The sequence below is a fragment of the Miscanthus floridulus genome, chromosome 19 (assembly GCF_019320115.1).
Source record: "Miscanthus floridulus cultivar M001 chromosome 19, ASM1932011v1, whole genome shotgun sequence".
NCBI lineage: Eukaryota > Viridiplantae > Streptophyta > Magnoliopsida > Poales > Poaceae > Miscanthus > Miscanthus floridulus.
Window position 1 is genome coordinate 82,823,972 of NC_089598.1, and position 16,687 is coordinate 82,840,658.

General features: G+C 41.8%; 1 protein-coding gene across 1 annotated transcript; it reads left to right on the forward strand.

The window, feature by feature from the left end:
* The first annotated feature begins 12,302 nt into the window (after positions 1-12,302).
* LOC136528704 (uncharacterized protein At2g34160-like) lies at positions 12,303-16,086 on the forward strand. Its single transcript, XM_066521680.1, has 5 exons — positions 12,303-12,665; positions 14,761-14,809; positions 15,453-15,515; positions 15,593-15,657; positions 15,754-16,086. Exons 1-5 carry the CDS (start codon positions 12,549-12,551, stop codon positions 15,847-15,849), a joined length of 390 nt encoding a protein of 129 aa, XP_066377777.1. The 5' UTR covers positions 12,303-12,548; the 3' UTR covers positions 15,850-16,086.
* The last annotated feature ends 601 nt before the right edge of the window (positions 16,087-16,687 follow it).

The following is a 16,687-nucleotide window of genomic DNA, read 5'->3' on the forward strand; positions in this document are numbered from 1 at the left end:
ATAAATCATTGTATGATCCTTGTAGTCACTTTATTTTTGGTTTATGATGGGTAAGCCTAACTAAGTACCTTCTTGTACTCAAGGTTTATTTCTTATTGTTGCAGATAATACGATGTATCATGGCTACTATAAGAACTGTTTTTGTCCTACCGTGGATGAGGAGTAGGGCCCTAGGCAAGGCGTCTCTCGTTAATTCCTCTCTTATGCTTTTGTGGAAATGTGATCATGAGCTGGCACCGCATTTGAACAGTGATGACAAATATTGATTTCAAACTTTATTTGCTTCCGCTACTATTTTACTTGAACTTGATTTGTAATAACTTTTAATTGTACTCTGATATATGGAACGGTACTTGTGAACTTTATGTAACGTGTGACATGTATGTTGAATCATGTACGATCTTGGTTGTATGTTGGTTGAATCAAGACCCTTCATGGTACTCAACGAACTACCGGGTTTATATGGGCTCAAGTATGACAGTGCGACCGCTTGTGGGCTGCTATTGTACTTTTGCTCTTATAAATTGGACGGTTCTGCTATAGCCTAGGCCTTGGGGGAGGCAAAGTTCTCAATACTTGTGCCGACTACCAAGTCATGAATGGGGGGCGCATGCTTCTTGGTTATATGCATATTCATTCTCTTAACTATGAACACATAAAAGGGGCGAAGGACGAGTCTACACACAATATGGGTTGTTTGACCACTAAGAGAAAAAATTGAAGAAGGGGTATCTTCTTACAACAAATTAGAAAGTATAGTAATTGTGGATATGTGGTAAGCATTATAGAATATGATGTGAACCATAGTTTATTAGAAATTAGGTATACATATACCAAATTATGGTTTGAATGTTTTTGCACGTTACTTTCAAAATTCGGCTTTATCTGAATGTTCAATATGTTACGTACACTCAAAAAATATTTTACACAAATGTTTCCTTATTTATTAAGAATAATGTATACACATGTTCAAGCAAGTGCATTTGTACCTAAATCATTTAGCCTCTGCTTATATCTTTATTGCTTGTGATCAACTCACTTGAATCCTCAGTCATACTTCTTTATTAGTACGTTCAACAAATTTCCACACTTGTAGCTAGTGAGGAAAGATGAATGAACTATATGTTCAAAATTGTACTACTATTATAGAGGAAGTTTCTATAAGAGAATTCATTCGTACGAAGAATAGAGACTATCAAAGTTTCGCACATTACCTTTAGGAATACGTTATGTGTATGTTTTGCACAGTAGACACTACATTCAAAAATGGTTTTGCTCAAATGTTTCCAACACATTGATTTTCACTTTGCTGGTATTTTTTTCATTCATCCCTACTTACGGATGCAAATGGTTGGGTGCATTATTGCTCAAATTGTTTGGATTTCCCTACTTTTCTCTTTCTTCCTTATGATCCTGTTATTATACTCCTCAGCTACACTTATTTGTTAGAATGTTCAAGGGATAGTCACACTTATCACTTATGTTGGTGGTAGTGCGTGAGATGGGATAACTACGTGTTTAAAACCATATTTGTCATAGAAGAAAATTGATATAACACTTGCCAATTACCGATGATAGAATGTCTCACACATATATTCAAAAATGTCTATATGAATGTTTCATAAACTAGAGTACTAGACTCTACATTCAGAAGAACATTATCTAAAAAATATTTTTGATTGTTTAGGAAAATTCTTCATTATTTAACCATTAAATTGATTTTTTTACTTCTTAGATTTCTTTTCATTTCTCCTATGTTTAGGATTGAGAATGGTTGGGGACAATGCCACTCAAATCATTTGGATTTCTCTTATTATCTCGTTCCTCATCATGGTGGCATGTCTGGATTTATTTCTAGTTGCTTCTCATTGCCTCTTTCTTCCTTCTGGAAACCAACTTGACTTCCACATCTTTTTTAACTACTCCATCCATCCATAAAAAACTGATGGATCGGCCAAAGAGTTCACTTTTTACCAAAAAAAAGGATCGGCCTATTTTTTAGCAAGGCCATTTATTTTATTAAAAAAGACACGAAAAAGAAAACACCTCATTTGCCAAGCAAGGCCCTAGGCCCATCTAGGCCGAACCGACCTGAACGCGAGCCCGTGCGTCCCCCGTCACCCCTAAGGGACAAACGGCAACCGCGGCCGCGCCGGGCTTCCGCACTCGAGTTGAACCGGACTCCAGTCCCCTTCCTCCTCCTTCCTATGCTACTTGTCAATATATATGCATCCATGATATCTTATTCCGTGCTCATGCACATAGGATCGTCCGAAGGGATAACTCTATCGGAGTTCGAAGAAGAGCCAGAAGAACAATAGGAGGCACCTCAAGCCAGAGCTCCATAAGGAGAGGAGCAAACTCTTGAAGACTTACCCGAGTGCCTAGACCATAGGCCAACTTTTTTTTATAAAAGGCAAGGTCCGGAGCATTCTAAGTCTCCCATGTTTTATAAAATATCATTTAAGTCCTTTCATGTTTGATGCATTAGGTTATAATAGTTGATTGGAAAAACTTGATGCATAGCACCACCTTGTCCATATATATATACCTTTAACCTAGTGTAGGTCCAGGATCAAATATATGCTTAGCCATGATTAGACCAGTAGAAGTCGGGTAATTTCCTATCACCTGTGAGATATAGGTGGATACCGAAGCACGATTGGCTATATTTGCTATCGTGGAAAAAAAACATAGGGTAATGTAACTAGAGGTCGGATGGAGTCTATGCGTAGGTTGACTCATATGATTCCGTCTGTGCCGATTAAGGGACGTACTGTTGTTGGAACTTTTGTCGAGATTGAACTCATGCCTCTCACTTACCTGGTCGGATAACTCATTCCAACCGCAAAGCCAAGTAGCTCAACTCAGGTCGGGCCTCGTTCTGTGAAAGTGCACGCTCTAGATGGTAGTAAGGATGTGCGGGGAGCCAGACGTAAGCCCAAGGGCAGGGTAGTCCTGATTGTCCTAGCATCTGGTCGTCCCTGATTGTGCGGCGCTGATCGAACCCACAAAATATGTACCTGAGTTGTACCAAAGGTGACCTAAGGTGACTATTGATCTAGTCTGCTAGGTTTGCGTTAGGAATAAATTGCTAGCTTATTGAAATCGATTCGAATCGCCGTCTCTCCTGGACAGTGAGAAACTTGGCTAGTTTTAGCATCGTAGTAACTGTATTATGGAATATGATGGTTATGATGAATATGGAATTATTACACCGGCTATGGTTACTATTGTATGCTACTGAATAATATACCACATGTTTGGCACAGGTTAGTCGCTAATCTAGAAATGAATAGCTATAATTAACTTGATAACTGAATTATAAATGTACAACTGAATTAGTTGCTTTTTATGCAAATGTTGTCAAGCTAACTCCACTTATAAATCATTGTATGATCCTTGTAGTCACTTTATTTTTGGTTTATGATGGGTAAGTCTAACTGAGTACCTTCTTGTACTCAAGGTTTATTTCTTATTGTTGCAGATAATACGATGTATTATGGCTACTATAAGAACTGCTTTTGTCCTGCCGTGGATGAGGAGTAGGGCCCTAGGCAAGGCGTCTCTCGTTAATTCATCTCTTATGCTTTTGTGAAAATGTGATCATGAGTTGGCACCGCATTTGAACAGTGATGACAAATATTGATTTCAAACTTTATTTGCTTCCGCTACTATTTTACTTGAACTTGATTTGTAATAACTTTTAATTGTACTCTGATATATGGAACGGTACTTGTGAACTTTATGTAACGTGTGACATGTATGTTGAATCATGTACGATCTTGGTTGTATGTTGGTTGAATCAAGAACCTTCATGGTACTCAATGAACTACCGGGTTTATATGGGCTCAAGTATGACAGTGCGATCGCTTGCGAGCTGCTATTGTACTTGTGCTCTTATAAATTGGACGGTTCTGCTACAGCCTAGGCCTTAGGGGAGGCAAAGTTCTCAATACTTGTGCCGACTACCAAGTCGTGAATGGGGGGCGCATGCTTCTTGGTTATATGCATATTCATTCTCTTAACTATGAACACATAAAAGGGGCGAAGGACGAGTCTACACACAATATGGGTTGTTTGACCACTAAGAGAAAAAATTGAAGAAGGGGTATCTTCTTACAACAAATTAGAAAGTATAGTAATTGTGGATATCTGGTAAGCATTACAGAATATTATGTGAACCATAGTTTATTAGAAATTAGGTATACATATACCAAATTATGGTTTGAATGTTTTTGCACGTTACTTTCAAAATTCGGCTTTATCTGAATGTTCAATATGTACATACACTCAAAAAATATTTTACACAAATGTTTCCTTATTTATTAAGAATAATGTATACACATGTTCAAGCAAGTGCATTTGTACCTAAATCATATAGCCTCTGCTTATATCTTTATTGCTTGTGATCAACTCACTTGAATCCTCAGTCATACTTCTTTATTAGTACGTTCAACAAATTTCCACACTTGTAGCTAGTGAGGAAAGATGAACGAATTACATGTTCAAAATTGTACTACTATTATAGAGGAAGTTTCTATAAGAGAATTCATTCGTACGAAGAATAGAGACTATCAAAGTTTCGCACATTACCTTTAGGAATACGTTATGTGTATGTTTTGCACAGTAGACACTACATTCAAAAATGGTTTTGCTCAAATGTTTCCGACACATTGATTTTCACTTTGCTGGTATTTTTTTCATTCATCCCTACTTACGGATGCAAATGGTTGGGTGCATTATTGCTCAAATTGTTTGGATTTCCCTACTTTTCTCTTTCTTCCTTATGATCCTGTTATTAAACTCCTCAGCTACACTTATTTGTTAGAATGTTCAAGGGATAGTCACACTTATCACTTATGTTGGTGGTAGTGCGTGAGATGGGATAACTACGTGTTTAAAACCATATTTGTCATAGAAGAAAATTGATATAACACTTGCCAATTACCGATGATAGAATGTTTCACACATATATTCAAAAATGTCTATATGAATGTTTCATAAACTAGAGTACTAGACTCTACATTCAGAAGAACATTATCTAAAAAATATTTTTGATTGTTTAGGAAAATTCTTCATTATTTAACCATTACATTGATTTTTTACTTCTTAGATTTCTTTTCATTTCTCCTATGTTTAGGATTGAGAATGGTTGGGGACAATGCCACTCAAATCATTTGGATTTCTCTTATTATCTCGTTCCTCATCATGGTGGCATGTCTGGATTTATTTCTATTTGCTTCTCATTGCCTCTTTCTTCCTTCTGGAAACCAACTTGACTTCCACATCTTTTTTAACTACTCCATCCATCCATAAAAAACTGATGGATCAGCCAAAGAGTTCACTTTTTACCAAAAAAAAGGATCGGCCTTTTTTTAGCAAGGCCATTTATTTATTAAAAAAGACATGAAAAAGAAAACACCTCATGGGCCAAGCAAGGCCCTAGGCCCATCCAGGCCGAACCGACCTGAATGCGAGCCCGTGCGTCCCCCGTCACCCCCAAGGGACAAACAGCAACCGCGGCCACGCCGGGCTTCCGCACTCGAGTTGAACCGGACTCCAGTCCCCTTCCTCCTCCTCCCTATGCTACTTGTCATTATATATGCATCCATGATATCTTATTCCGTGCTCATGCATATAGGATCGTCCGAAGGGATAACTCTATCGGAGTTCGAAGAAGAGCCGGAAGAACAATAGGAGGCACCTCAAGCCAGAGCTCCATAAGGAGAGGAGCAATCTCTTGAAGACTTACCCAAGTGCCTAGACCATAGGCCAACTTTTTTTATAAAAGGCAAGGTCCGGAGCATTCTAAGTCTCCCATATTTTATAAAATATCACTTAAGTCCTTTCATGTTGGATGCATTAGGTTATAAGAGTTGATTGGAAAAACTTGATGCATAGCACCACCTTGTCCATATATATATACCTTTAACCCAGTGTAGGTCCAGGATCAAATATATGCTTAGCCATGATTAGACCGGTAGAAGTCGGGTAATTTCCTATCACCTGTGAGATATAGGTGGATACCGAAGCACGATTGGCTATATTTGCTATCGTGGAAAAAAACATGGGGTAATGTAACTAGAGGTCGGATGGAGTCTATGCGTAGGTTGACTCATATGATTCCGTCTGTGCCGATTAAGGGGCGTACTGTTGTTGGAACTTTTGTCGAGATTGAACTCATGCCTCTCACTTACCTGGTCGGATAACTCATTCCGACCGCAAAGCCGAGTAGCTCAACTCAGGTCGGGCCTCGTTCTGTGAAAGTGCGCGCTCTAGATGGTAGTAAGGATGTGCGGGAGCCAAACGTGAGCCCAAGGGCAGGGTAGTCCTGATCGTCCTAGCATCTGGTCGTCCCTGATTGTGCGGTGCTGATCGAATCCGCGAAATGTGTACCTGAGTTGTACCAAAGGTGACCTAAGGTGACTGTTGATCTAGTCTGCTAGGTTTGCGTTAGGAATAAATTGCTAGCTTATTGAAATCGATTCGAATCGCCGTCTCTCCTAGACAGTGAGAAACTTGGCTAGTTTTAGCATCGTAGTAACTGTATTATGAAATATGATGGTTATGATGAATATGGAATTATTACACCGGCTATGATTACTACTGTATGCTACTGAATAATATACCACATGTTTGGCACAGGTTAGTCGCTAATCTAGAAATGAATAGCTATAATTAACTTAATGACTGAATTATAAATGTACAACTGAATTAGTCGCTTTTTATGCAAATGTTGTCAAGCTAACTCCACTTATAAATCATTGTATGATCCTTGTAGTCACTTTATTTTTGGTTTATGATGGGTAAGCCTAACTAAGTACCTTCTTGTACTCAAGGTTTATTTCTTATTGTTGCAGATAATACGATGTATCATGGCTACTATAAGAACTGTTTTTGTCCTACCGTGGATGAGGAGTAGGGCCCTAGGCAAGGCGTCTCTCGTTAATTCCTCTCTTATGCTTTTGTGGAAATGTGATCATGAGCTGGCACCGCATTTGAACAGTGATGACAAATATTGATTTCAAACTTTATTTGCTTCCGCTACTATTTTACTTGAACTTGATTTGTAATAACTTTTAATTGTACTCTGATATATGGAACGGTACTTGTGAACTTTATGTAACGTGTGACATGTATGTTGAATCATGTACGATCTTGGTTGTATGTTGGTTGAATCAAGACCCTTCATGGTACTCAACGAACTACCGGGTTTATATGGGCTCAAGTATGACAGTGCGACCGCTTGTGGGCTGCTATTGTACTTTTGCTCTTATAAATTGGACGGTTCTGCTATAGCCTAGGCCTTGGGGGAGGCAAAGTTCTCAATACTTGTGCCGACTACCAAGTCATGAATGGGGGGCGCATGCTTCTTGGTTATATGCATATTCATTCTCTTAACTATGAACACATAAAAGGGGCGAAGGACGAGTCTACACACAATATGGGTTGTTTGACCACTAAGAGAAAAAATTGAAGAAGGGGTATCTTCTTACAACAAATTAGAAAGTATAGTAATTGTGGATATGTGGTAAGCATTATAGAATATGATGTGAACCATAGTTTATTAGAAATTAGGTATACATATACCAAATTATGGTTTGAATGTTTTTGCACGTTACTTTCAAAATTCGGCTTTATCTGAATGTTCAATATGTTACGTACACTCAAAAAATATTTTACACAAATGTTTCCTTATTTATTAAGAATAATGTATACACATGTTCAAGCAAGTGCATTTGTACCTAAATCATTTAGCCTCTGCTTATATCTTTATTGCTTGTGATCAACTCACTTGAATCCTCAGTCATACTTCTTTATTAGTACGTTCAACAAATTTCCACACTTGTAGCTAGTGAGGAAAGATGAATGAACTATATGTTCAAAATTGTACTACTATTATAGAGGAAGTTTCTATAAGAGAATTCATTCGTACGAAGAATAGAGACTATCAAAGTTTCGCACATTACCTTTAGGAATACGTTATGTGTATGTTTTGCACAGTAGACACTACATTCAAAAATGGTTTTGCTCAAATGTTTCCAACACATTGATTTTCACTTTGCTGGTATTTTTTTCATTCATCCCTACTTACGGATGCAAATGGTTGGGTGCATTATTGCTCAAATTGTTTGGATTTCCCTACTTTTCTCTTTCTTCCTTATGATCCTGTTATTATACTCCTCAGCTACACTTATTTGTTAGAATGTTCAAGGGATAGTCACACTTATCACTTATGTTGGTGGTAGTGCGTGAGATGGGATAACTACGTGTTTAAAACCATATTTGTCATAGAAGAAAATTGATATAACACTTGCCAATTACCGATGATAGAATGTCTCACACATATATTCAAAAATGTCTATATGAATGTTTCATAAACTAGAGTACTAGACTCTACATTCAGAAGAACATTATCTAAAAAATATTTTTGATTGTTTAGGAAAATTCTTCATTATTTAACCATTAAATTGATTTTTTTACTTCTTAGATTTCTTTTCATTTCTCCTATGTTTAGGATTGAGAATGGTTGGGGACAATGCCACTCAAATCATTTGGATTTCTCTTATTATCTCGTTCCTCATCATGGTGGCATGTCTGGATTTATTTCTAGTTGCTTCTCATTGCCTCTTTCTTCCTTCTGGAAACCAACTTGACTTCCACATCTTTTTTAACTACTCCATCCATCCATAAAAAACTGATGGATCGGCCAAAGAGTTCACTTTTTACCAAAAAAAAGGATCGGCCTATTTTTTAGCAAGGCCATTTATTTTATTAAAAAAGACACGAAAAAGAAAACACCTCATTTGCCAAGCAAGGCCCTAGGCCCATCTAGGCCGAACCGACCTGAACGCGAGCCCGTGCGTCCCCCGTCACCCCTAAGGGACAAACGGCAACCGCGGCCGCGCCGGGCTTCCGCACTCGAGTTGAACCGGACTCCAGTCCCCTTCCTCCTCCTTCCTATGCTACTTGTCAATATATATGCATCCATGATATCTTATTCCGTGCTCATGCACATAGGATCGTCCGAAGGGATAACTCTATCGGAGTTCGAAGAAGAGCCAGAAGAACAATAGGAGGCACCTCAAGCCAGAGCTCCATAAGGAGAGGAGCAAACTCTTGAAGACTTACCCGAGTGCCTAGACCATAGGCCAACTTTTTTTTATAAAAGGCAAGGTCCGGAGCATTCTAAGTCTCCCATGTTTTATAAAATATCATTTAAGTCCTTTCATGTTTGATGCATTAGGTTATAATAGTTGATTGGAAAAACTTGATGCATAGCACCACCTTGTCCATATATATATACCTTTAACCTAGTGTAGGTCCAGGATCAAATATATGCTTAGCCATGATTAGACCAGTAGAAGTCGGGTAATTTCCTATCACCTGTGAGATATAGGTGGATACCGAAGCACGATTGGCTATATTTGCTATCGTGGAAAAAAAACATAGGGTAATGTAACTAGAGGTCGGATGGAGTCTATGCGTAGGTTGACTCATATGATTCCGTCTGTGCCGATTAAGGGACGTACTGTTGTTGGAACTTTTGTCGAGATTGAACTCATGCCTCTCACTTACCTGGTCGGATAACTCATTCCAACCGCAAAGCCAAGTAGCTCAACTCAGGTCGGGCCTCGTTCTGTGAAAGTGCACGCTCTAGATGGTAGTAAGGATGTGCGGGGAGCCAGACGTAAGCCCAAGGGCAGGGTAGTCCTGATTGTCCTAGCATCTGGTCGTCCCTGATTGTGCGGCGCTGATCGAACCCACAAAATATGTACCTGAGTTGTACCAAAGGTGACCTAAGGTGACTATTGATCTAGTCTGCTAGGTTTGCGTTAGGAATAAATTGCTAGCTTATTGAAATCGATTCGAATCGCCGTCTCTCCTGGACAGTGAGAAACTTGGCTAGTTTTAGCATCGTAGTAACTGTATTATGGAATATGATGGTTATGATGAATATGGAATTATTACACCGGCTATGGTTACTATTGTATGCTACTGAATAATATACCACATGTTTGGCACAGGTTAGTCGCTAATCTAGAAATGAATAGCTATAATTAACTTGATAACTGAATTATAAATGTACAACTGAATTAGTTGCTTTTTATGCAAATGTTGTCAAGCTAACTCCACTTATAAATCATTGTATGATCCTTGTAGTCACTTTATTTTTGGTTTATGATGGGTAAGTCTAACTGAGTACCTTCTTGTACTCAAGGTTTATTTCTTATTGTTGCAGATAATACGATGTATTATGGCTACTATAAGAACTGCTTTTGTCCTGCCGTGGATGAGGAGTAGGGCCCTAGGCAAGGCGTCTCTCGTTAATTCATCTCTTATGCTTTTGTGAAAATGTGATCATGAGTTGGCACCGCATTTGAACAGTGATGACAAATATTGATTTCAAACTTTATTTGCTTCCGCTACTATTTTACTTGAACTTGATTTGTAATAACTTTTAATTGTACTCTGATATATGGAACGGTACTTGTGAACTTTATGTAACGTGTGACATGTATGTTGAATCATGTATGATCTTGGTTGTATGTTGGTTGAATCAAGAACCTTCATGGTACTCAACGAACTACCGGGTTTATATGGGCTCAAGTATGACAGTGCGACCGCTTGCGAGCTGCTATTGTACTTGTGCTCTTATAAATTGGACGGTTCTGCTATAGCCTAGGCCTTGGGGGAGGCAAAGTTCTCAATACTTGTGCCGACTACCAAGTCGTGAATGGGGGGCGCATGCTTCTTGGTTATATGCATATTCATTCTCTTAACTATGAACACATAAAAGGGGTGAAGGACGAGTCTACACACAATATGGGTTGTTTGACCACTAAGAGAAAAAAATTGAAGAAGGGGTAATCTTCTTACAACAAATTAGAAAGTATAGTAATTGTGGATATGTGGTAAGCATTACAGAATATTATGTGAACCATAGTTTATTAGAAATTAGGTATACATATACCAAATTATGGTTTGAATGTTTTTGCACATTACTTTCAAAATTAGGCTTTATCTGAATGTTCAATATGTTATGTACACTCAAAAAATATTTTACACAAATGTTTCCTTATTTATTAAGAATAATGTATACACATGTTCAAGCAAGTGCATTTGTACCTAAATCATTTAGCCTCTGCTTATATCTTTATTGCTTGTGATCAACTCACTTGAATCCTCAGTCATACTTCTTTATTAGTACGTTCAACAAATTTCCACACTTGTAGCTCGTGAGGAAAGATGAACGAACTATATGTTCAAAATTGTACTACTATTATAGAGGAAGTTTCTATAAGAGAATTCATTCGTACGAAGAATAGAGACTATCAAAGTTTCGCACATTACCTTTAGGAATACGTTATGTGTATGTTTTGCACAGTAGACACTACATTCAAAAACGGTTTTGCTCAAATGTTTCCGACACATTGATTTTCACTTTGCTGATATTTTTTTCATTCATCCCTACTTACGGATGCAAATGGTTGGGTGCTTTATTGCTCAAATTGTTTGGATTTCCCTACTTTTCTCTTTCTTCCTTATGATCCTGTTATTAAACTCCTCAGCTACACTTATTTGTTAGAATGTTCAAGGGATAGTCACACTTATCACTTATGTTGGTGGTAGTGCGTGAGATGGGATAACTACGTGTTTGAAACCATATTTGTCATAGAAGAAAATTGATATAACACTTGCCAATTACCGATGATAGAATGTTTCACACATATATTCAAAAATGTCTATATGAATGTTTCATAAACTAGAGTACTAGACTCTACATTCAGAAGAACATTATCTAAAAAATATTTTTGATTGTTTAGGAAAATTCTTCATTATTTAACCATTACATTGATTTTTTTACTTCTTAGATTTCTTTTCATTTCTCCTATGTTTAGGATTGAGAATGGTTGGGGACAATGCCACTCAAATCATTTGGATTTCTCTTATTATCCGTTCGTCATCATGGTGGCATGTCTGGATTTATTTCTAGTTGCTTCTCATTGCCTCTTTCTTCCTTCTGAAAACCAACTTGACTTCCACATCTTTTTTAACTACTCCATCCATCCATAAAAAACTGATGGATCGGCCAAAGAGTTCACTTTTTACCAAAAAAAAAAGGATCGGCCTTTTTTTTAGCAAGGCCATTTATTTAATTAAAAAAGACACGAAAAAGAAAACACCTCATGGGCCAAGCAAAAGCCCTAGGCCCATCCAGGCCGAACCGGCCCGAACGCGAGCCCGTGCGTCCCCCGTCACCCCCAAGGGACAAACGGCAACCGCGGCCGCGCCGGGCTTCCGCGCTCGAGTCGAACCGGACTCCAGTCCCCTTCCTCCTCCCTTATAAGTTATAACCCAGCCGCCCGGGATAGGGCTACCCGTCTCGCCGCCGATTCGCTGTAGCTTTCGTCTGTGCTGCCCGTGCGATTTTTGTGCCGCGCCTTGTACTACCCGAAGTCAGTAGCCTCCAGGCGGCGGCGTGTTTTTTTGCGGCGGCGTCTTCTTGCCGAGTTAGGGTTAGGGTTTCTGTGGTTGCGGAGATGGAGGAGGTGGCGGAGGGAGTTAACAATCTGGCGATTACGGAGCCGCACAAGAAGAACAGGATTCAGGTCTCCAACACCAAGAAGCCGCTATTTTTCTACGTCAACCTCGCCAAGGTGAGGGTTTTCCCCCTTTTCTCGTTTTTTTTTCTTTTTTTCTCCTTGATTGTTTGGGGGGTTATTATTGCCAGTTATTGAGCCAACAGCGCGGATGCGGTTTTGCATCCTCTATTTTCATCATCAATTTTTTTATAAGTTTCCTAGAATTAGTGCACGGATCCAGGATGGGCTTTGGTCACTAAACCCTAGAGGGGAAAAAACTAGGAAAAAGTCCATTTTTTTTTTGCCATCCAACTATGGGCTGCAGTTTTGTACCGGCCCTCTAACTCGAAAACAGACCCTTAACTCTCAAAACCGGTTAAAATTGACCCTCGCGCCCATTGGACTGATATTTCTGCACAGTAAACCCGCCACGACCCCGCCTGTCAGGCCTTTCCCTCTCACCGCTAGGTTGGGACCACCTGTCATCCCCCTCCCTCTCTTCGCGGGCCCCGCCTGTCATGCCTTCCCCCAACCTCCCGCCCTGTACGGCTGCGCGTGTGCGGGTGCGTGCGCCGGGGAGTGGCGCAGGGCGCCCGTGGCCTGCCTCGGCAGTGCCCGGAGACGGGGGTCGCCGGAGCTTCCGGCAGCGGCGCAAGCGGCGTCGCCATGGGCGGGATTGGGGAGAGCTCAGGGGCGCCGCCGCATCCTTCTCTGTTTGACCGAGCAGAGCTCGCCTGCCGCCATAAATTGTGCATGACGTTAGAGTGACATCATCAAGCTAACAAGAGCAAAGCAGAGCACGGCCGGCTGCTGCTTGCTTCGCTGTGCGTGCGCGCTGGGAGGGAAGGGGTGCCGAGCGTGCGCTGCAGCCTGCTCGGCGAGCTGGGCATGGAACCGGAGAGAGTCGTGGAGGGATGGGGATGCTCACCGTGTGATCTGTTTGGTCGGAGAACTGGTGGAGGTGTGGTGGTGACCGTCTGCGGCAATGGTTGCGGCGGCGAGTTGCTCAGCTGTGTTGCTGGCTTGGCATAGAAAGGGAAGGGAGGATGGAGACAAGGAAGCACAAGTCGCGTCGTAGGGGAGCTCGGCCGAGCTGGTGCCGAACGGAGTGGCCGGGTCCGGGTCGTCGTCGGCGGGGTGACTGGCAGCAGGGCGGCAACGCGGTGGCCCAGGCCCCCAGTCATGGTAGCGCGAGGTACCGTCGGCCACCGGCGCGGCTGCGACGTGGCCCCAGTGCGGCTGCTCCCCGGCGTGGGCGCGGCCGGCCCAGGCGCAATCAGGGGTGGTCGTAGCTCGGCCGGAGGTGACCCATGGCCGGCTGTCCACGTCGGTGGCTGCCCTGCCCGTGAGAAGCATGGCTTGCGCGACGCTCGTGTTGAGAGCCGGCGAGCTGTGCTTGGCCTCAGCATCCCTGAGGCTGGCCTCTTCTCGGCCGGAGGGAGCCCGGAGCAGGCTGGCCACGGGCACACGCGACGCGGCCGTGCTGTTTGCGGCTCTGCGATGAGGCGGCGCAGATGAGCGAGCGAGTGGGGACCAAGCCAGCGGTGAGGAAGGTGAGCGCCACTCGCCGTTGCCACTCGCAAATGCTGGCCCTGCGTTTGCAGCGAACGCGCGCCGCTACTCCTCCGTCGACCCGCGCTGCCTCTTCCTTGGTGGTTAACTGGTTATGGCGTCGGCCATAGACCCCGCGCAGCTCGTGGTGAGCCGCTGAGCTCTCCCCAATCCCGCCCATGGCGACGCCGCTTGCGCCGTTGCCGGAAGCTCCGGCGACCCCCATCTCCGGGCACTGCCGAGGTAGGCCACGGGCGTCCTGCGCCACTCCCCGGCGCACGCACCCGCATGCACGAGCGCGCAGCCGTACAGGGCGGGAGGTTCGGGAAAGGCCTGACAGGCGGGGTCGTGGCGGGTTTACTGTGCGTAAACCGCGGTCGAATGGGCGCGAGGGCCAATTTTAACTGGTTTTGAGAGTTAAGGGACTGCGCGTGTCTGGTTTTCGAGTCAGAGGGCTAGAACAAAACTGCAGCCATAGTTGGAGGGCCAAAAATGGATTTTTTCCAAAAAACTATCTGATTTCATCTCTTTTCTCTTGAAAGAATATGTACTGTTTAGTTTTGTCATGTTTTTTCGTTTGGCAATAACTCGATACCTTTTTTTTCGGCGATGATTGCAGAGCTACATGCAGCAGCACCAGGAGGTGGAGCTCTCGGCCCTTGGCATGGGTAAAACTCTTTTGCCCTTCGGAATGCTATATTTACTAGTATTCTACACGTTCTACTGTTGTGTTGTTGTAAGCTTTTATGTACCTGTATCTCAGAAGTCAGAAACGTTTGTATGTCGAGTTTTGACTACAACTGTCCCTGGTTACTCATATTTTGAGTTTTGACTGAAGTCTTAGCGATTTTTCACAGTGTCTTGTGTTGGCATTCGTGTGAACTGTCCTACCTCAAGGATGTGGTGATCCTTGTGAAAGTTCACTCTGAAAGGTCAACACATGTTAATTCTGTTATGCGATGTCTAGTTATTGGCTATAGGTTTTGCGGATCTGTGATGACGTATTATTGTGGTTAAGTTCAAGTGCCCAAGGTTAACTTTTAGCGTGATTTATCGTGTCCTTTCTATTACTTTTCTGTTATGTTTTATTGCTTTTCTGTTATGGTACCTGTTTTAGGATATTTCTTTGGTCAAATTTACATACATACAAACATGATGACATAATGTCCATGACTCCACTTTTCACTTTGTATTCGTAATTATATTTTGCAATTGTCCTCTTCGCTGTGGTAATATCTGTTGTGCCTGTCCATACTGTACTTTCTTAATTACAACATGTTGGTATGCTGATGAACTTCCTTATCATTCCAGCCATTGCCACTGTGGTTACTGTTGCTGAAATTCTGAAAAATAATGGGCTCGCTGTTGAAAAGAGTAAGGATTTGTAGCCTATATACTTCTGTCATTGTGACTCATCTTTGCTTCTTCATCTAATGAGAATTGGTTTCCAGAGATCATGACATCCACAATTGATGTCAAGGATGATTCAAAGGCCCGCCCAATTCAGAAAGCCAAGGTGAACATCTCTTCCCTTCTAAGAAATGAAGTAGCATTGCTGAAGAGTTACTAGTGGATTGTTTTTTTTTTATGCTAATACTGTTACTGTGGCCAGATCGAAATAGTGCTGGGCAAGACAGATAAATTTGATGAGCTGATGGCGGCAGCTGATGCAGAGAGGGAAGCCGCTGAGGCAGAGGAACAGAGCTAAACGTCTATCTTAAATTTTGATGTTGTATTAGTACAATGCTGCTAGGTTGTGGGTTTTAATCTCTTGGCAAACTTGCCCTGTTCGCTTGGCTGATAAGCCATGGCTGAAAGTACTGTTGGCTGATTACGGCTTATAAGCCAAGAGAACCGGGCCTGAAAAAGTAGTAATCAAGAGCTGTGCTCATTTTATTTGTTTCCATGGTAACTTATATCTTTATGATAAGATTCGTTTTCACTAGTGTTTTGTTGAGTAATTATGGGCATGTCTCGGACTATTCTGCTCCACTCCATTCAACTCCAACTCCACGAACTCTGTGTAGGGAAAAAAAAAAGTGGAGTTACGACGTGTTTGGTAGGGCTTGGCTACTCAAGCAGGTGGTGAGTGTTTTTTGTTTTTTTGCTCCGGTTGAAAAACGTCAGGTTCTGGTTGTTTAATAAAAAAAATGGATAAAACGGATGAAATCTAATCTTTTCTTTGTTTGATCCTTTTTTCTCTCCTTTCTTTGTTTTTATGTCCTCTTTTATTTTCTTCTCTCTTTCTTAGAGTATAACTTCGGTGGCAGCCGTCTAAACAAACAGGGCCCTTTTTTTATGCCCCCCCCCCCCCCCCCCCCCTTACTTTTTTAGGAGGGTTTTTTTTTTTTGCACTCTTAGTGGCCCACGGCTCAAAACAATTCTAGTAGAGAATGACAGAAGACACTCGCTTGCCATCCTCTTTCTTACCTTCTCTTTCTTGCCTTCTTCCCCATTGACTAGAGGGCAGGAGGAGGAGGAGGCCATGCGGCTAGGGAGAGGCGTCGGGGAGAGTCAGGGAGGACCGCAAGAGGCCTCGCCAGAAA

Excerpts from the sequence above, each read along its gene's own strand:
- LOC136528704 (XM_066521680.1), top strand. The coding sequence starts at position 12,549 with ATGGAGGAGGTGGCGGAGGGAGTTAACAATCTGGCGATTACGGAGCCG. Across the intron at positions 12,666-14,760 it reads TCTACGTCAACCTCGCCAAG|AGCTACATGCAGCAGCACCA; the intron begins GTGAGGGTTTTC and ends CGATGATTGCAG. Across the intron at positions 15,658-15,753 it reads GCCCAATTCAGAAAGCCAAG|ATCGAAATAGTGCTGGGCAA; the intron begins GTGAACATCTCT and ends TACTGTGGCCAG.